At 39.3% G+C, this 22491-nt stretch overlaps 1 protein-coding gene across 1 annotated transcript in view; it reads right to left on the reverse strand.

Moving 5' to 3' along the window:
* Positions 1 to 22491, reverse strand: part of adamts3 (ADAM metallopeptidase with thrombospondin type 1 motif, 3) — a 414286-nt gene that overhangs the window by 310804 nt on the left and 80991 nt on the right. The window contains exon 4 of the mRNA XM_030144543.1: positions 8262 to 8418. Within this exon, the coding sequence (XP_030000403.1) occupies positions 8262 to 8418 (157 nt within the window). The remainder of the gene's footprint in view (positions 1 to 8261; positions 8419 to 22491) is intronic.

The following is a 22491-nucleotide window of genomic DNA, read 5'->3' on the forward strand; positions in this document are numbered from 1 at the left end:
AATATTGCAAAATGTACATTCCATTTAAATTTGCCACCATTAGTGTGAGGGGAAACACTAGCACACATTTTGGCAGGAATCACTAACACGTCATTCATTTTCTGAACCCACTTTATCCTCACTAGGGTCACAGGGGTCATTTGGAGCCTAACCCTGGACATTTCTCCAGTTCAGGGCTGAACATATAGAGACAAACAATCACTCTCACACATGGGTGATTTAGATTAACCCATTAACCTATCAGTGCATGTGTTTGGATGGTGGGAGGAAGCCGGAGTACTCGGAGAGAACCCACGCAGACATAAGGAGAACATGCAAACTCCACACAGAAAGGTCCCACCCCCGTCAACTGGTGTCGGAATCGAACCCAGGACCTTCTTGCTGTGAGGCATGAGTGCTATCCACTGCACCACTGTGTCGCTGGCAATGGGATATACACGTGTAAATGTCAAAGTCATGTGAAACTACTGTTTGTTATTTCTGACATGTCTATATGGATAATACATTGAGTAAATAGTTCTGTTTAATGTGTCTTATTGAATGGAAGTTGTTCGTGGTCAATAGATGTGTTATGAGGAGAGAACCTGTGCCCAACATTTTGAAGAACCCACATTAACAGCACAATTCCATGAAATATGCATTTTTGACAATTTGGGTGACCTTTGACCTATAATTTGACCTTGACACTACACCTTTTGTAGTGCAAAGCACTCTTAAGACATGACATGTCTCACAAAAAACATTTAAGGGCCCAGCATGAGCATATTGCTACATTGTACTTTATCAAAAGTGAAGAAGGTTTGAAAGTTGCCGAAAACCCCACGTTCTCAGGGTTGAAAAAATAATTTTTGGGGTGAGGGGGTGTTGGGGCTTGATTTGAAATTTGTTCACATTTTTGTATTCCCAAGACATGGGAGCATTAGAAAATCTGGGCTAAAGTTGAATCTGAAAATTTTCCTGAAATAAGCCCCCCACTAATAGAAAGGGAATAAATACCTTAAAGTTGCAAGAGCTGAAATCACAGGGGGGAAAATAAGACCAGCATGTGAAAGTACAACCCATCCTTCTGCACCTTTGTCCACTTGGTCGAAATTAAATAAGTAAATGTAAATATAGTGAAAGTGAGGCCACTCTTCCTTTCGCAGTAAGACACAGCTATCAATTATGTATTTTACTCAAATGCCTAGCTCAAAACATCTGTGATTCAACCAAAACCTACAACACAATGTACAGGGTGTCCCAAAAAATGTATACACACTTTAAATAATTGAAACGTAGGTTTTTACTAAAATTCATTTAATTTTCAAATGTAATAGAATTTGCAAACATTTTATTGTTTTGTCACCACCTGTTCTCAAACTGACATCCATTCTGGTCCAGACACCGCTGACAACGCCAAGCACTGGAATCGCAAACATTACGAAACAATTCCCTTGGTATTTGCGTGCATTCACATTCAGTGGCTGCTCTCAATTCAGCAACTGTTGCAGGTCTCATAGCATAGACTTTGTCTTTTAGGTATCCCCATAAAGAAAGGTCTAGTGGTGTGAGGTCTGGTGAACCCGGATGGTATTTAACGAAACCCCATCTATCCAATCCACCTGTTTGGCAAGTTCACCAGACCTCACACCACTAGACTTTTGTTTGTAAATTCTACTACATTTTTTAAATTAAATTAATTTTAATAAACATCTACTTTACAATTATTTAAAGTGTGTATACATTTTTTGGGACACCCTGTAGATTTTACAGACCTACTGAAAACACAGTGAAGGAATAGATGTAGAGGCCTCGCTTTCTTTCAGATCCCTTGAATTGCAATGCAATGGAATTATGATTTTTTTTTCCCCCAGTGATGCTAAAAAACTATCAAGCCAGTTTGTTATTTCAAAACAGTTTTTTTTTTTTTTTAGATATTTAAAATAATAATGTCTCCCGTTCTTCCCTCATACACCCACACTCACCTACACAGGACTGTTCCATGTTGTTCCATTTAGGAGTTCCAGCTCTATTGCTGTATCATTTAAAACCGTGCAATATAGACCCTTTTACTTGACGTAGTTGTTATATGCATATTTATTTTATCATCTATGTTTGTTACCTCCGCCAGGAGGTATTGTGATCACTTTGCTTTGTGTGCGTGCGTGCGTGTTTGTTTGTTTGTTTGTTAGCAAGATAACTCAAAAAGTTATGGATGGATTTTCATGAAATTTTCAGGAAATGTTGATACTGGCACAAGGAACAACTGATTAAATTTTGGTGGTGATTGGGGGGGGGCCCAGATCTGTCTTGGCGGAGGTCTGTGCTCTCCGAGTGCTTTTCTTGTTTTATTTATTCCTGCTGCCCTCTGAGCCATTGCATCAAAATCTCAATTTGGCGTAAATCTGAACAACAAATGAAGTCTGTATATGTCTGTTTTTGAAAAATCACGAGTTGATCCTTTAACCTTTTTCAGAATAGGCTTTTTTTTCTAGTGTGACACATCAAAATGTGCATAGAGATATGCTTTTAGTCAGGATGTCTCATTGATCTCAACAAGAGTGTGTGTAGAGCACAAAGTTAGTTTAACACATTAGTGTAGTAGTGTATTCACATCACCCTTTGATGGGTCCCAGATTGTACTCAAAAACTAGCCACTCTGTACAACATAGACATCCTCTACACACTGAAGAGAGCACAGAATCTCAGTGTACATTTTTGTGCTATGGGTCTTTAAGTGTGCAGACATGCAAAGTCAGAGAAAGGGTTTTGATACGAGCAATTCAGTTAAATCATTGTACACACCAGCAGCTACTGAAAGTGAAAGTAAACATCCTCTGGATGTGACACACAGGCATAGGGCACCGTACTAATGCAGATTCATTAAGTCAACACACATAGGGCACATACATGATGAAGATCCAGACTAAACCACCACCATCAAATCCACATGGATGAAAACTGAGCTGAGCACATTTAACAGCTAATTGTGACTGTCAACACGTGTTCCTACACATTTTGACTGACAGCAGAGCATTCCATTTCCTGTTTACTGTTTGAATTACCACCAACAGTAAACACAGTCATAATGTGTGACATTTTAAAGTAAACACATTTCAGTTCTTGCCATTTTAATTAAATAGAAATACTGACTCATATGCATATGTCATTCCCAATGACAACGCAAGGCAATTGGTACATTTGTCTGTATAGTTTTCCTTCACAGTATGATGTGTGTGAGAGACACATTTGTTTGGTGTAAATACAGAGCAGTGAGTATTTAATGAAAGCAATGATGACACTTGGCATAAATAATTGTTTCAGTGCAATTCTAAGTAGTGTTTAGCATCAGTCAAGTGATAACAAATGGAAATGACAGTTTAGTCACTTCATTTTCACTCCTAAATATTGGGAAATGTGGCCAGAAATGTGGTTTGTAGGTGCTTTAGGACAGACAAAATGTATCATCTAGCTTCCATACATATAGAATCCTGATAAATTACAGAAGCACAAATACAACTGAGTTTCTTTTTCCAAGATTACACAGCATGAGACACCGCTAGGACAGTATAACAATGCAGATTGGCTCCAGCAGTTCCTCACACTGTATAAAATAAGTGGACATAGCCATCACCATCTTAGCTTTTTTTAGGCAAAAATTTAACAAATTCAGACCAGAGAGAAATATTGGGAAACAGCAAGGGATAAATAAAGAAACAAATAAATCCTCATCTTTATTTAGACTTGGCTGTCACCCTTTTGGTTTGTGGGAGCCCCTTGGCAAGAGGTGGGGAACAGTGAGGGGTGAGAATCTAGTCTGTCTAATTCTACTGTTAATTTACAGTATTCCAGTCACCAGCTGAGCATATGGCTAACAAAGAAATGTTCGTATACAACTAGTAATTTCAGCTTCTTAATACAACATTGTTTCAGCTGTAAGATTACTTTCATGCAGAATGAACCACTTCTGGATTTCATAACAATCAGATCTAATGCAGAATCTCTTCCTTTGCATGTCCTAGTCACAGTCTGTATAAAGAAGTGGATATAATAATTCATTAGTTTGTGGACTACCTTCTTGTAACGTTGAGTCCTGTCCTGGGTTAGGGTTAGGGTTAGCCCTAACCCTAAACTAAATTGAAGTCAAGACCAACTTGCTTTTTAGCAACAGAAACATTAACTTGCCTCTCTTGGAATCATAAAAGTTGAAGTGTGAAGTCTGTCCATTTTCAAAAGACAGTGCGTGAGCTGTGTTAACTACACCCCCACATTAAAAGAGAGCCCCAGATGTCTACTTAAAGAGAAATTATTATTATTATTGTTATTATTATTATTATTATTATATTGTTTTTAGGGTTTTTTTTGCACTCTACGCTGTGTGCACATTTTTCTTTGCTCTGCACTTTATCCCGTTACTGCATTAATTAGTCAGTTTGTGGAAGTGCTGCAACAACGAATTGGTCTTAAGCACGTACCGAGGCATGCCCGCACGTTGTGTAGTGTAACAGAGTAAAACACAGAGCAGCATGGCTGAGGCTTCAGATGCCGGGCCAGATTTTTAAAGTTAGGTTTACATTATGTTCGCAGTGGCCATGGCAATTGGATGGGCAGCCTACAGCCCACCCTATTCCATCAGTGATTGGTTGTCATCGAAGTGCTTCATTCGCTCATATAGCAGCTCACTTTCAACAGTTTTCGAGCTGCGGGGACATAAACGACCCTCCTCGGTCTCTGCTGCATCTATCGAGGTCACTGTGGCACCTGTCAGGATTTCTGTTTAAAACTGAGATTCTCTCTATTAGAGTTTCACTGTATCTGTGAGTTTTTGAAGTGCTCTGTCTTTGGGCTCCGGCCAGGTACACATACACTGACTGAAGCAATGCCAACAAAACACACACACTGGGCAACACAACCACAGTAAAGCACACAGTCTCTCAGTCATCACCCAAGGAAGGCACAAAAACCGAGTGAGGGGCAAATGATCTCTGTCACTATTATTATACTAATTTTTATAATAATTTTGTCATGCTGATTTACATGTACCGTACTTTCCGGACTATAAGCCGCTACTTTTTTCTCGTTTTGAACCCTGTGGCTTATACAACGATCCAGCTCAACAACAGATTTTTACAGGCTACTGGCCTCCAGGGCCTAACAGGAAGAGCAAAAGTGAGACAGACAGGTGGAAGAGGTGATGCGAAGAGGAGAAGTTGTAAGCTTAACTTTTAACAATCAGTTTGCATGTCATGCACAAACCCTCATCATGGAAAACACATGAAGAAATGCATATGATGCAGCTTTGAAGTTAAAAGATCTGTCTATCTAAGAAGGAAATAGAGCTGCTCCACGTAAGTGCCATTGAGAGCGACAAGGGAAGAGAGACTGAGAAGGTGTGTGACGGAGCCCCTCTGAGGCTGTTCAACTCTGACACTGAAGAAGACAACTTCAGTGGTTTCAGTGCGCAGAAGGAAGATGAAGATAGCGACCAATGACTTTTCTGGGTTTTTTAACCAGCTTGTTACTGCCATTTTACTGCCATTGTCATTGTTTGAAAGAGCCCCCCCCAGCGAATTCCAAAGGGGAAGACGCTCTGAGCCTACAGGGACCAGACAGCAGCGACACACCAGTGTGAAATGACATGAACAGAGCTCAGAGTTTAAACTCACCTGAACATTAACAAAACACACATCCGGCTCGCTCTACACACAAACAGACTCACCTCAAGTCTCCAAAAGCAGACAGATTGCGCACACATGCACAATGAAAAAACACACCCGACCGCCACGTCACGTGGACACTACTACAACCAGTCATTCACAAAATCACGTAGTCCCCGCCCACACGGCCGAGACTACCGCTAATGAAAAACTGAATGAATCAAACAAACCTCCGCTTGTCACATGGACCAAAGACCGGACAGCCTCCACTTGTCACATGATCAAGGAAACCAAACGGACGAGCCCCCACTTGTCACAACCCGGCTCTGAGGTGGTGACCAGAATGGAGACGGAGGTGGTGAAAAAGTAACAAAGATTTATTAAATAAATTAATAATAACAAAAACACGGAATGCTGCAGAAACGCCAGCCAGGAGGAGAAAAGCAGGGCAGAGCAGGACCAGACCAGACAGCCAGCAGCACCGAGACCAGACCAGACAGAGAGCGTGTAGACCAGGCCGGACCAGAGAGAGACAACCAGAGAGCCCGAGAACCAGAGAGCCAATGATCATCATGGACGAGCTGCTTATATAGTCACGCCTGGACCGCCACAGGTGCCACCAATCATGCCATCGCCGTCTGCAAAAGAGAACTGACAGTGCCCCTCGTGCCCGAAAGGTGCGGGGCCGTCACACCATGTTACAGGCACTGTTTGGAGAAAAACAGTGAAGGTATGCACATAAATATTAAAATAATCTTTCTGTTTACCATCTCTCTGTGTAAATATCTCATGGCACAACATGGACACCTGCAGCTTAGAGTCAGGTGCAACTTAAAGTCAGCTGCGGCTTATAGTCAGTTGCGACCTAAAGTCAGCTGGGGCTTATAGTCAGGTGCACCTTATAGCCCAGTTTTAGTACGGTATATAGTTCTACTGACATTTGAGTCTAAAGTTCAGCGTTTAAGATGGAAAAAGAAAGATTTGTTGTTTTCTTTGTCATTTGACACTTTTCAGATTGAAACTGAATAAGACTTTTTGGTTTGTGAAATATGAAAAACTACAACCTAGTTATTTTATTTTTACTTTTGGCCCAGTTTCAGTTGTTGGCGTGGGTCTATTGTGCCACTTCTCAGTCTGAGTTTGAACAAGAGTAGACTGCCTTTTTTTTGTATAAATTCTGGCCACAGTGAGAATAATTTAATTTATTAGTATTTAGTATTCATTCTTTTATTTTTCAAGCTCATCAAATGTAAAGAAATATGCATGAAGGACTTTTAAAATATTTTTTATTTTATATTAAAGAGTAAATGAACACAGATGAGCTGCCCAACAACTGAATTTCTCTTTGGGGATCAATAAATAAAGGCCCAAAAACCACTTCTAGTCAGTGCCGTCAGGACTACAATTCAAATTATCAACCTTCAGGACACTATTCGGCTTTGCTATCATCTGTATATACAAACCAAGTTGCCCACCTGTTATTTGATTGTAAAAATTATCGTTAGTTGCAGTCCTAGTTTGATGGATCAAAAGTTTCATCTTATCTTACAGTACTTTTGTACTATAGTTTCCTGATAAAGTTACAAGCATGCTAGTTCGCATATCATCATATGCTAAATTGCATATGACTAGTTCAGCAACATTTAGAGTCTTTTTGAGCAGATACTTCATGTTGAAGATTGTTGAGAACACTGTGTGCAAGGTGGGGTGAAACTACCAAGCTAATCTTACAACTAACTTGGTGAAACCAATGACAATGCTACTAACTTGAAAATATTATGTTAAAAGTCACTAAGTGATTTCAGCAATTTGCTACATGTTAATACATAGTGTTTTATAGCAATATTAACTTCAACTTTGTGTAATATAGAAACACACTAATTAGCAGGCTAACTGAAAAATTATAATCCAATCCAATTTTAGTAAAAATTTGTAAAAATGGTGGTATTTCATTTAAGAAGCAGTAAACTTGATGAATTCTGTAGAATCATCCGCAACTTCTGGACAAATACCATTTCAAATGAGGAACTGTACAACAAATGCAAACAAGAGTGTATGGAAACCATCATCCTCAGAAGATGGAAGTGGATTGGACATGTGCAGAGGAAAGACCCAAATGACATAACAAGAACAGCACTACACTGGACACCAGTAGGGAGGAGAAAACAAGGACGACCTAAGATCACCTGGCAAAGGACGGTGGCAAAAGAGCTGGAGAGTTTCAACCACACATGGGACAGCATCCAGAGAGCAGCCCAGGACAGAAGGAAGAGGAGAACTTTTGTTTCTGCCCTACATGCCGGGACTGGCATTAAGGGCAAGTAAGTAAGTAAGTAAGTAAACTTGATGAAACAGGTGGATAACAGCCCTGGACAGTGATGTTAGTGTAACTGCATTACAATTACTACAATCGAGCTGTAAGAATGATTGGTTTCATTCAGTTAACAGAATTTATGAAGAATACTGTAACCATTTATAAAAGATCAGAAAACCCAAATAAAACAAATGAAGGTGACTCATGGAAAAATATGTCTAATTTAGAAGAGAAGTCTCCATTTTTTCACTTCTTTTCAATCGTAGCCATCTAGTGGCCATCAGGAATGACACTATTAGATTGTTAATTACCTTGTAGCTGGTAGTCAACTGACATGTGAGGAGGGGCCTGGAGCAGCGCCGACCTGCGGTACACCACATGAACCCTGCCCTGGTCTTCCAGCTCTTGGGTTCCTCTCTCCAGAGGCTCGATGAAGTACTCATCTGAGTCAGTGCGGATCATCCCAGCCTGCAGAAGCCAGAATCAAGTATTTCAAGATACCATACTGAGATAACAGCTGTCAGGTATGCATGAGTTATTGAGAAAAATGCTCCTCAAATGTCCCGATTTATAATTATTACTCTATTGCTGCCAAATTAGACCTTGTCATAACAAGTCATAAATCTATTTTCCAAACACAACAGCCCGGAAAATAATCACATGCCAGTTGGATTGTTATGTAAATGTATGCAGCATGGTTCCTCAAATGTTATTACATCTACTTTAAAGAGGAATCTACAATGAAAATTAAATTAATCAAATTAAATTTTTTGAGTCCTATGTATATGGACAGTCAAACATTATGATACCAAACAACATGTTGATAAAGAAACATACGTATGGAAAATGTAGTGGCTTATTTAAAGGAGATCTGTGCTTTAATTTCCTGCTTTAAGAGCATTTCTATGTGCCTTTGCACTGTGTTTGTTGTGATTCTCCTCCAAAACATTTACAGTCTGATTGCAATTATGAGCTTGTTTTCTGCTGCATGTGGCATAGATCAAAAAGCGCAACATCCTTAACAACACATTGGAACAAAATTGTTTTGTGATAGCTACCTGCTACCTCCAGATTTCATGCAATCAGGAGACAGTCATGTCTGTGGTTTAGAGTGGATATAACACAATAATGTACAAACAAACTCAATGTACAGCTCATCACATCCGAACCATCTGGCACAGCATATGTGGAATGGAAAGGCAGACTCATGCCTCATAAAAAACACCATATTGTGACAAGTGCACAGCCTGGCACCCTGCTATTCTAAACCATGTATATGCATTTATTGGCACTGATTAGCACAAACTTAATAATCTTAATTACAGCCTTTCTTTTAGTCTCTTTATTGGCACAGCTGACTATTGTTGTACCTCATATTTGTGAAATGTTCTACTGAAATGCAGACCTCTTTAACAACATCAATGTGCATCCACCCTTCTGCATCTTTACAGACTGGAACTACATCCGCAAATGGCTGTCCATCAATTATCTACATGGGAGTGGATCTCTCCTTCACTGTGGTTTCTCTTTTCCCACTGGGTTTTTGGAGTTTTTCCATGCTGAGAAGGAAGGTCTAAGGACAGGGAATGCCCGGAACATTAACTCATTTCCTTCATCTACTGTTTATTTGACTGTTGTCTATTTTCATACTCAACTGATTCTGTAAAGCCCTGTGAGGCAACCTTGTTGTGATATAGGGCTCTACAAATAAAACTGAATTGAACTGAATAAAGTTTTTCATGAATTTATTTCTGTGACCACAAGAAATCACTAAACACGCACAAAAAGTTACATATGTCACATAATGTCACTAAAGGAGAAAATACCTGACTTACCTGACCTTCTGTAGCTCTCTCCTCTTAAACCAAATCAAACGACTAAATATAAATACAGATGGACCACCTGACATTATGTCATGCTGTTATGGAAAAGTGCCACTAAGCTTCCATGTTGAGACATGAAGTAGAGCAGTAGAATTGTATCCAGGGTCACATATTTAATCCCCTACCTGTCTGAAAACACCAGTGATTGGCCTTCATCTAAGTATGATGGGTTACATTTTCTACAGTCCAAAAACAGGTATGGAGCAGATACAGAAGTCTCATGACCATTCAAACCAACATGTGAAAGGCTATTACAGAAGTTCGGGCCAGTGACACTAAAAAAACTATCAAGCACTGTAGCTTTAACTATTGCCAATTTCAAGATCAGGTGTACCATTTAAGGGTCACTTAAGTAACATTTTCAAATATCTTGCAGGATATTTTCAAATGTGTTTATTAGGAACACCTGCATGTCTACCTTGTTTGTGCTGATCTTTGTAGCACAAGAGTACACAATGTTCTTTTTATACATCTTTTTATGAGTCATATTTAAGTTGTCTTTGAACACTACATATTTTTCATATTAATACCATCTCCAAATTTTCCACAAATATTGAGCACATCCCTTTTGTTTAAAATTGGGCATCAAACATATCTGAAATTAGAACGACCTCTGGTCAACACCTTTTTGCTGAAAATATACATTAATTTCAATGTTTGTGTTTTTAACACTTAAATTAGATATGTATCCCTTGAAAACATTCATGATACTCACAACATATAACTGAATAACACAAAATGATTTTCAGAATTCCACAGCAGATTTATTGATGTATATGGACAAAGTGAATTTCCAAAGGTTAATCTCAAAATGAAAATAATAATGCACCAGCCTCACTGGTCTACCGACACTACATTCATTTTACAAAATGTGTTGCCATAAATTTAACTCATATTCAATTCTAATTTCCGTTAAGTACTTCAGATTAAGTTTTTAAGTAAATCTCAACACACTTCATGAGAACTGTCTTGACAGTGGTGACTGTAGTGTCCATAAGCAACAAGCCAGGACATTCCACAGACCATACGTCAATGACTGAGCTCCATTCCATATTCAATATTTTCTTTCACATATTCCAACAGAAATGACACTGTTTTTAATGCATATCATCACACTAATACTGGTTTCTGAGCTTTCAGGATAGACCTCCTGATTAACTTTTTTTAATAATTGTAATTACTATAATTCTGAACAAAGCTGGTGAAATGATGTACATGTAATCATAAAAGCATTTTTCACCAAATGCATTAAATTTAAAAAAAAAAAAGACAAATCATCTGAATATGTGGATACACTTCATTACATAATATCCTATTTTTTTTTTTATTTTAAAAAATACCACCAAAAGTAATATACTCCTTTCAGTAGTCCTCCATAACACAAAAAAGAGCTAGTTTTAGGTAACTAAGAATGCTGTAACTTTTTATTCGTTTATGATATGGTCATTCTGCTTTCAGTGATTTGTATGATTTACTGCTCTGCAATTTATTTTAAAATTTCTTCCTGAAACATATTAGTTAAATTAAGCATAACAGTTCTGTAGGAACTTTTGTACACTTGATCTTGAAATAAGCATATCTTAAAAATCAACCACTATTATTTTTTAATGTGAGAATTATGAATATTGACTGATTATAGACATTTCTGATTCAGATAAAACACCCACTACTCTATGAATTCAAAAACACAGCAATGGCTGGAAACTCCTGCATTGAATACCAAAAATCATCAGAGGACGGTGTATCCTCCAAGTCCACATGAAATTGACAAATGGGGCTTGCCACTGTTGTAAGCTTAGTTTCATTTTACTTAGTTCATTAACACAAACAAAAGGGTGGTGACATAATAGACATGCTGGCCACTATCCTCACCAGCATTGTATGCTACTAAGATAAAAACCTGTACTACTTGGAAGAAGATTCTTGTATCTCTATGGAACCTTCCTGGACAAATGAAATATAAAATAAAACAAAATAGAAAATGTACCAGTGCATTTTGAATGCAAAAGGTACAGAATAGTAAAGTAAAGCTATCAGTCCATGGTTTACATAGGTGTAAACAGAATTGTTAATTAATTCTACATTCACTGTGCATCTTCATAAACAAGTGTGATTCATACATGTAAATTTGTCCGATGTGTCGTCTGGACCATGTGGCACTTATACCATCTGTCACTTGGCTGAGCACATACATCCTCCAGTTAGACAAGAGGAACACTGATGAATTAATTAACAATCCAGTTTTATTCATTAGTGCAGGGGCGAAGAATTGAATGGGGATGCTAGGGACACGCCCCTACCAATATCTAGCCACTACTGTGTAGTCACTGTCAATACAATCGCTGACTGTAGTGTTGAGTCAATGATTATGGCACACAAAGGGTTAAATAGTCGGTCTCCACTAGAAGTCCCGCCTCTAACCTAATTATCACTCTCCGATTGGCTCTGCGGTTTTGCTGTCGTACATGTGATTGGCCGTCCTCGCTGTTACTCCATCTACTTGTAAAAGCTACAGTTACTCGCTAGTTGGACAGGAGGCAGTTGATATACCTCCAACCACTTAGCGAAGGTTGTCAACATGTTTGCACTTGTTCTGCCTGGATCACGTCAGCTGGACAGATTTTAATATCAGTGGTGTCATTTACATTTGTACATGTGTCTGTTTGTGTGCATGCGTGTGCGTGCGTGTATGCATGTATGCGTGTGTGCTTGGTAATTAGGATTTGAAGAATGTCAAAGAAAAGAAAACTGGACATAAGACACTTCTTTAGGAGTCAAAGTGTAAGTTAATTCAAGGGTATAGAACTGTAGAGGCTCAACAATACAGATATTGCATAAAAGACAATATTTAATTCAGTCATTATCTGAACCCTCCTCCTGGCGAGACGTGCCCAGAACACCTTCCCAGGGTTAGGTCCAGGAGCTGGCTCCTCTCGATGCGGAGGAGCAGCAGCTCTACTCCGAGCTCCTCCCTGGTGACTGAGCTCCTCACCCTATCCCTAAGGGTGCGCCCAGCCCCCCTTCGGAGGAAACTCATTTTGGCCACTCAGATCCAGTCGGGACGCGACGTAGGGAAAACCAGAAAATGTTGCGCTGGAAAATGATAATTGTTAAGAAGAACTGATAACCTGATTGCCTCTCTCAGTTGTGTTTGTGGGTATCCTATGGGCTCCTATGTCAGTCTGTCATTATTTCTCTTTCTGCACCATGGCACCTAGCACCGAGCCGTGGTACAGAGGTGTATATGGCACCTGGCACTGAGCTGTGGTACTGGGCCATGGTACCGTGGTGTCATGGCACCTGGCACCGAGCTGTGGTACCGCAGCGTAATGGCATCTGGCAGCAAGCCATGGTACCACATGGCATCAAGTTGTGGTACCGGGACATGGTACCGCTGCACCGTGGCACCTGGCACCGAGCCATGGTACCGCACCATGGCACTTGGCACCCATTGCAGGAAACCATGGCACCGTCCGCTGTCTCTCTAGCAGCAGTGCCGTAGTCACTGGAAGTAAGTCACAGGCACCGAAAGTGAGCCACAGGCAATGCCAGTGCATCAATATACACCCGCTGTCCCTCACCACCTCCCTGTAACTCACTCACTCCTTTCGTACTCTGCTCAGGCTGTGAATGTACAGGCTGTAACCAACGCTATTTAGTGTAATTCATTACTTATGGGACACATTTCAATTTCAAAGGGCGATAGACTATCAACTGTCCTCCCTGTAACATAACACAACAGAGAAGTGGGTTTAACGCGGAAGCTGGAGCCAGCACTGGAGCCAGGTCAAACCCACCAATAGAAACTCTTCTCTCATCCATCAGCATAGGCCCCGCCCATTAAGTGCAGCTAAATTCTCAAGCAAAACTTAAAGTTGCAAACAAAAAGGAGTGATTTTCAAGCAAAACTTTTTAAGTCTAAAGATTTTTTTTTATTGCCGCTTACTGTATTTTGCTCTCAAATCTCTTTTTTGGTTGCAAATCTATTCTTTCTAAGTGACGAATAAAGAAACACATGTCTCTCCATAACTCCCTTGCATTAGTGTTCACCTATAAACACACAGCTCCACTCAAATCTGTTCCAGCTCTTGGCTTGTCCATTTCCATCGCTGCACCTCACAGGCTTTACCTCACCATGGCCCCTTTAATAACACTCTGCTCAGCTGTACACATACGGAGGTTTGCAACCAACACACACACTGAACTAATTTCCTACTCCCATAATCCCCAAACTAACCAAAAGCTCCTCCGCTCTCGTCACACTCAGGTCTAAGGTCCGATATAGATTTATAGGTATCTGGTAAAAGCCTGATAGGCTTCTGTACATACATTCATGCTAAATCCACGACAATAACTATAAAAAATCTAATCTGAATGATTCAAGGAATTTTTTTGCTTATACTGCATTTTTCCAAAACATTGTACAAGCCTTCATTACCAAGAAGAAGTCATGGATGTAGAGACCCATATCCAGACAAGTATCAAGTTAAATTTGCTATGTTTCAATATAGTTACAAATGGCAGGAGCAAGCGGTCCAGAGTATTTATTATGTATCATTTATTACATATATTAGAAGCCCCAAGTAAAAGAAATGAGACCAGATGACTCCTAGGAAAATTTTAATTACTTGGTATGTTTAGAGAAAGATCAATTGACATTAGAGATTTTCTGAGTCCGTATCTAGCAGAGGTGTCACTGTGCACAAAAATCTCAGTTTGGCACGTACAATGGTTTTTAGGTCATGATTCACGGTATAATACAATAAATTAAAATGCTGACAAAAAAAAAACAAATGCAAATGTCTTAGTTACCTTGTGCTTACATGCAATGCAAGTGCACAGTCATATTTATTATTACGGCATATTATGACTAGGGATGGGAATCGAGAACCGGTTCCCAGTAGCTCGATTCCTTGCAATCGTTTGCCTGCCTGCTTAATGATTCTGTTTATCGATTAATTGCACATGCGTAATGACGTCACACGTATGCTCCATTGTTTTGGTTTAGAACGTAGCCAACATGGCGTCAAAGCAGAATTGCTCCAAAGTATGGCTATACGTCAAGTGTAGAGATGACACCAGAGCCACTTCTGACGCTGTCAAAGCTTCCATTTTTTCAAAGGGGAAAACCCCTCCAATATGCTCAAACATTTGTCCACACAGCATGCAATTCATTTCCAGGAATGTCACGAGTTTGATACGCTATTTAGCAATGCTTGTGAATGTAGCAGCAGAGCAAACACCAGGGCGTCATCTGGGCCTGTTTTTTTTTTTTTTTTTTTTGGGGTAGGGGGGCAACAAATGTCCTGCCCCTTATATAAAAGTTTCCAAAGGTAGGGAAAAGGAAAATGAGGTGCACAACAGTGGAAGACAGAAGAATTAGTAAAGTGTCTTAAGTTTCACTTTCACTGTGTGGTCGTATGGTGTGACGCCCCCCGAACCGGGCCCAGTGTCATCTCTTATTATTACTTGTGCATAGGGCTGCACGATTTTGGCAAAAAAAAAATAAATCCTGATTTTTTTCCTCGAAAAACTCGATTTTCGATTTCGATTTTTGGGTATAACTAGAAAAGACAACAGAAGTCAGCATGTCGTTTTCGTGAGTAGCCCACAATGCAAGGCATTGCTCCGACCTCAAATCTGTGATGTATCATGTGATGAACCCACAGCTGTTTTTTTTTTCTCTTCATTAAATCTTTAAAATGAAGTAGAGTATATAAACAACGTATACAACAAGAAAATAACATAAGTTTGTCAGGGGGAGTACACTTCAATAAAATGTCCAAATCAGAGCAAATACTATGGTTTTTACAGCCTTTTTGTTTCCAGATTTATCTAACAGCTTTAAATAAAGTTCAACATCTTCAAAAAATAAATATTATTTGGTTTTGTGTTAAAGAACTTACATTTGTGAATGAAAAATTTAGCAGGTAAGAGGACTAAATTAATTATTTAAAAAAAAAGTTTTTTTCTTTTTTTTTTTCCCTTTTTGGGGTATCTGGGCCCACAGAAGTGATACCAGTGTAAGTCAGTGACAGGCATCAGTCGTGCGTGCGTGCGCCACAGAATATGAGTGATCCCCATGTGGTTCTATTTAAACTGGGGGATCCGTGCATGGAACAGACCGACCCAGAACACACTGGAGGGATTCTATGTGTGAAGCTGGTGGATGTGTGTGGGCACAGGGCTGTCTCGGCTCCTCTGCTGAGGCTGCTGACCCCGAGACCCAGACCCGTTTCAGAAGAAGACAGTACGGCACGGATCTGGAACAACGGAAGAATGATCCCCATGTAGTTATATTTCAATTGCGGGATCCGTGCGTGAAGCCACGGCTTACATTGCTATAAGTACTGCGGGTTCATTAACAGATTTAACGTCCGTGGTCATTACATGGACTTCTGTGAAAGACCGCTGTCACACGAAGAGCCTACGGTAGCCCGCGGAGGCGCGTGGCCCGGAGGCCCTAGAAAGATGAAATCGATTTTACGATTTCCCTTTTTTAAAAATCGTCCTAATTAAAAAATCCAATTTCGATTTAAAATTGATTAATTGTGCAGCCCTACTTGTGCATACTGTATGTGTTGTGTTTTCTGTGCAAAGATGGAAATATAAAGACAGTTAATGCAAACAAACCCGTTCGTACTCTTTTTTTTTTTTTTTTCCCCTCACCCAGTGAGACTCAATAAGAGAATCAATAAGGAATCGGATTGATAAGCAAAATCAATAATTGAATCAGAATTGTTAAATTCTTATCACTTCCCATCCCTAATTATGACTGACTTATTTTTTATTATACAAAACTTTGGACTGTCACACACACTGCGATCGACCAAACCACATACATATAGGGAAGAGAATGCCGACAGCTGATTTGCTAGTAGCCTCTACACTCTAGTTCTCCACATTAGACAGGTTTTTGGAAAGTCTAAAAACAATTCTTCATAGATTTCACATTTCCAGGAATTCAGCAACAATTTATACATCAAATTGTTGGAAAAACTCTTTTCTCTCAAAGACTAATTCACATGTTAATGTTAAAGCTTTTCATTTTTTATCTCCAGGCCTCTAAGCACACAAAGTGCTGATTTTTGCCCCATTCACTCCCACATCCATTTCTGTCACTAACATGGCAAAAGTCAACGTTCTCACAATCACTGCTTATTCAGTTCTGACTTTTTTTTCTCCACATATTATACATCCATACGTTCAGACATGCAGTCAGGGGAGGCAGAGCCTCACCTGTCCTCATGAAAAGAAAAATCATGATAAAATAAAATAAATGTTGATATTTGCCCACTGATCTGTACAACAAACTTATTTTACATGTGAATCCAATAATTTTGATTATTTTTCAATTCAAAATTGTGGAATTTCCACATTTCCCATTCAAATACTAGGAAGAGATGCATGGTGTGGCAGCAGCGAGCTGAGCCTCACCTTGGATCGTATAATCCCTCACAAACTGTGCTGGCGTCCCATGCAATTAAGAGTGTGTTGCAGTCTCTCTGTATATCATCAATAAAATGGTTTCAAACACTCTGATTATATGCCCTGACTTTCCATAGTCTGGATAATGTATAAAATATACAGTATGTGTGTAACTTGTTCAGTCTAGCAGATCAATCACAAAACCACATACAAAGACACTCAGTGAGGCAGCCAGTACTCCTGCCTCATGGCAGAGGGCACTCCGGAGTAGGGCTGAGTATCATGGCCAATTTCCATAATCGATTCGATTTTGATCCATAAGGTTCTGAATCGATTAATCATGATTGGATTTGATTTGATTCAATCCAATATCGATTTGATTCAGTATTAATTGATTGATTCAGATTAATTTAGTGATATCAAAGTACAATTTTGAGTTGTAACCTGATTATTTGACTAACGGAGTCATGCAACACATCAATACTGGTACCAATATTATATTAGAAAGGAAATAAATGTGACATTTTAGCAGGAAGTAGCTGAATCTGCTCTTAAATAAGAAACATTCCCATGTTTCTACAGTGGCCCATAATGGAATTCTCTGTCATCTTTATTCTGTTTAATGGCTGGTGGCTTCTATTGTTATTATTTTTATTATTCCAAGAATGACCAGCTTCCGCGACTCCCCTTGGAGAACCTCCGGGCAGCCAGTTCCTTCATACTGCGGGTTTGAGTTTGAGTTGAGGCCGGCAGGGGTTTTCCCCACCCTTCCTACGCGTCTTTTCCGCACCAGAGCCGTCGCGAGCAAGACCAAGACTTCCTCAGGTGTTCGCAAGATGGAGCCGGCCGCGCTTCCGCGTACTCCCGGTCCTGCTCTGAAAAATCGATCTCATCCACTTTTAATTGATTACGCAAAATTAAAACGAAATCGATCTAAGATCAATTAAATCGATTTTTTTACCCAGCCCTACTCCTGAGCACACAGGTTCTTGCTACTGCACAAGCTACAAGTCAAGTGTAGTGATTTGTTTATTTTTCCTTCTCACCCCACCTTAATTTCAAAATGGAAGATTACATATCCAACATAATTTGACTGAAAATGAAATTTTGACCTTAAATGAAATATGCATCACTTATGTATGTGTAAATGGTAAATGGACTGCACTTATGTAGCGCATTTCCTACACCTTCATGGTGCCCAAAGCACTTCACAAAGCCTTACATTCACCCATTCACACACAAAACTCATACACTAGTAAAGAATGATGATATGAGATATGAAACAATCTGTTAACTATTGCCAATCAAATGGTGAATAATATACTCTTTTGGGTTCATATATTTGTAGATCTGACTCTGAAAGAGTCAGTGCCTCACCAGCCATGAACCTCACTGCATGTCACATCATGCCACACAGCACATGATAGAGGGGTGGGCAAGAGAAAGGAACCCTCTATCACTGTAGATATTGACACTATTGAAAATTCTGTCAAGTATTAATTGATTTTGTGAATTTGCATCTTCTTGGTGTCATTTGTTCCACACACAGATACCAAAGTTGTCTTCTTTCTTGGTTCGATCTTGTCCACAGGTTGTTAGTGGGTATCAGGTGGGGATGGTGGTGTTGGTGGTGTGTGTGTGTGTGTGTGTGTGTGTGTGTGTGTGTGTGTGTGTGTGTGTGTGTGTGTGGGGGGGGGGGGATTACATTAATGTTTTCAAAAATTTTCATGCAAATTACAAATTCTGCTACAAATCTTACGTGATTTGTAAGTTTTTGTATTGAAAAACAGTGCCAATAATTCAGCTGACCCATATTATTTCTCTTTCCTGTTGTGCACAGCTATGGCAAAGGTTTGTTGTAATAAATAACATGTACATACAAATTCAAAAATCCAATGTGGAACAAAGTAACTTTCATAGGTGCATTTCACATTGTCACAAGTCCACAAATCCAGCAAGAAGCAAGCACAAGGGACTATATTTCCTTCAGGAAATGTGTGCCTGTCTAGTTTATTTCATCAATTTGGAACAGAATAGTAAAATGGACCTTTTTGGTACTTGAGTGTGCCGTGAGTCACCGCAGAAACACAGTAGAAACAAATGAAAGGTAACAGACAAGATATGCAAAATAAGGAGTAAAAATGTCTTTTAAAGCTGTTTGATGTCAGAATAGAAAAACAAATATAGATGATACTCAGTTTTGTAAAATACCACTGCAGCAGGTATCAATATATTCATACACTGGTTTCACTTTGGAGCACAGGCCCTGGCCTCTCCAATAGGTTCCAATTAAAAGGAGATATACAGGGGTTGGACAAAATAATGGAAACACCTTAAAAAATCAACAAAATATAATTTAATATGGTGTAGGTCCGCCTTTTGCGGCAATTACAGCCTCAATTCTCCAAGGTTCATTCATACAACTTATGAATTGTTTCCAAAGGAATTTTCAGCCATTCTTCAGTTAGAATACCCTCCAACTCTTTTAGAGGCGATGGCAGTGGAAATCGACGTCTTACTTGAATCTCTAAAACTGACCATAAATGCTCAATAATGTTGAGGTCTGGGGACTGTGCCGGCCATACGAGATGCTCAACTTCACTAGAATGTTCCTCATGCCATTCTTTAACAATTCTAGCTGTATGGATTGGGGCATTATCATCTTGAGGTGAAGGTGTTTCCATTATTTTGTCCAACCCCTGTATAAAGTTTCATTATGTAATCTTTATACAGAATACTCAAAAGACTCCATAGAAATGCTCAAATCAAGTTGGCTTACTTGCAAATGATTTTTTTTTACATAATAAATTGAGGTTTTCATGCAGAGACTTGTCTAAGAATTTTTACAGGATGATGCAAAAATAAAGATTGATATGTTTAAAATACATGAAGCATGAAATGTTGTGGTCTATAATATTCTTCTCCTGATAGGAGCTAAACAGTCTAAAATATGGTCAGTGTGAGTTGTGTGTAATCTATTTGGAAGAGGCTTCTCCTTCTTATGTTTTAATTGTAACTGTGTTTTTAACCTGTCTCTTTCCCATTTTTGTAAAGCACTGTGAATTGCCCTGTGTATGAATTGTGCTATACAAATAAATCTGCCTTGCCCTGCCTTGTTATCCTACTGACAGCTCCTAACCATTTTAGAACACTGACATGCCTTAAATGAACATTTTGTGATTATGTGAGCTGCCAGAAGAACTTCTTCCTGTCACTAAGTGCCATTTCTTATTAGGAATGATGATATGTAAAGTTACAAACCTATACAGGGTGGGGAAGCAAAATTTACAATATTTTGAGACAGGGATTGAAAGACAGTGTATGACCAATTAGTTTATTGAAAGTCATGAGAATTTATTTGCCACAAGAAAATTTACATAATAGAAAATGTTTTTATTCTGTGTGTCCTCCTCCTTTCTCAATAACTGCCTTCACACGCTTCCTGAAACTTGCGCAAGTGTTCCTCAAATATTCGGGTGACAACTTCTCCCATTCTTCTTTAATAGTATCTTCCAGACTTTCTCGTAATAGTCATTCTCTTCTTTACATTATAAACAGTCTTTATGGACACTCCAACTATTTTTGAAATCTCCTTTGGTGTGACGAGTGCATTCAGCAAATCACACACTCTTTGACGTTTGCTTTCCTGATTACTCGTATAGGCAAAAGTTTCTTAAAAGGTATGGATAATAGTGTTAGGTATGATTATGACATCAATATATGTTTGGTTTCAAAACAATTGACGTAGTGCCTGCTGAGAAAAAACAACTAAATGTTCATTGTAAATTTTGCTTCCCCACCCTGTAGATACTACATGATTTGAAGGTTCATGTATTTTGTTTCCAGTAGTGGAAATGTACACTACTTCTACAACATTACAGATAACATGACTCTGAATACACTTATCTGAAGGTACTATAATATTATACTGTTCAGTAATATGAGTTCCTGAAGGTATTTTGATCCACTGAGTATATAACAGTAGAACAGTCCAGGATGTCCTTTGGGATCACATAAATCCTTAAACAATTACAATTGTAGTTTTTGACTGAAGTATTAGTGTTAATATTAGTGTTGAGGCCATGATCATGTAGTAAACACTGGGAAGAGGAAACCTCAAAGTGTTTTTACAAAGTTTAGTTTGGAGCTTCATGTTTGTTCCTGAAACACATCTGAGAGTTGTAAATCATTTTCACACCTAATAGTTCAGTAGACTTGGTACAACTGGTGTTGCAACATACAGCTGGTCCAAGTTTGCTTTCACATTGCATTTTGTCATAGGAACCAAACCTTTTGAATAAAACATTCCCCTCCTCGCCTGTGGTGGCACTTCAGCAAGAATGCAAAAAAGACAAACAATGAACAACAATCCTCATTCATCGACTGGTTCATGCAGAGCAACTTCTGTTTCTGCCATATGAAAACAAAACATAGAGCTGCATGTGGACTACAGCGTCCGCTGTAGTCCACATGCAGCTCCATGTTTTGTTTTCAACAAACAAAACAAAACAAAATCTATTTCATGACACTTTACATCTAGAGCTGGTCAAAACTAGACTCTCAAGCCAGCAGAATCCTCCAGGAGCAAACACTTGTGACTAGTGACAGTGGTAGGGGCGTGCGATATGACGATATTAGATCACGAAGGATTAGAACGTATCAACAATCCGACAAAGCAGAGAGATTGTGGAATCGGGGGGTTGATACGGGGGTGCGTTCCGTGTCCCATGTACCTCACAATGAATATGCACAGTGAAAGTGAAACTTAAAATGGCAGGACAAGTCTATCATAACTTAAGACTTGGCCCCCACAGAGTCGGGTGTACTTGACTCCATGGACGTCCGCGCACATCAACCTGTTTTAAATGTGAAACCTCAAACATCCGCGGACGATGCATGCGGAGTCCATGCTGCTCACAGTACATGCACAGTATGCCCGACATGAGTCCTCTACGTCCTCTACATACAGGTCCATTGCATTCTACTCTTAGAATAACTTGTATGTCAACACTACGAACCTGTTCAATCAGCTGAAGAGCCAGCATCCCAAACAGTATGAGAGTCAAACTGAACTAGAAGACCAACCACATCACAGCCAGAGGCCCAAGCATTTTAGTAAAGGCACTCTATGAGAAGAGTGGCAAGTACGTTCCACAGTGATCCTTTTCTGGAGTGCCTGGATTATTCTTCTCATTTTGGACATCTTCCTCCATCCAAGACCACCAATACA

This window comes from Sphaeramia orbicularis, chromosome 9 (genome assembly GCF_902148855.1).
Source record: "Sphaeramia orbicularis chromosome 9, fSphaOr1.1, whole genome shotgun sequence".
NCBI classification, from domain to species: domain Eukaryota; kingdom Metazoa; phylum Chordata; class Actinopteri; order Kurtiformes; family Apogonidae; genus Sphaeramia; species Sphaeramia orbicularis.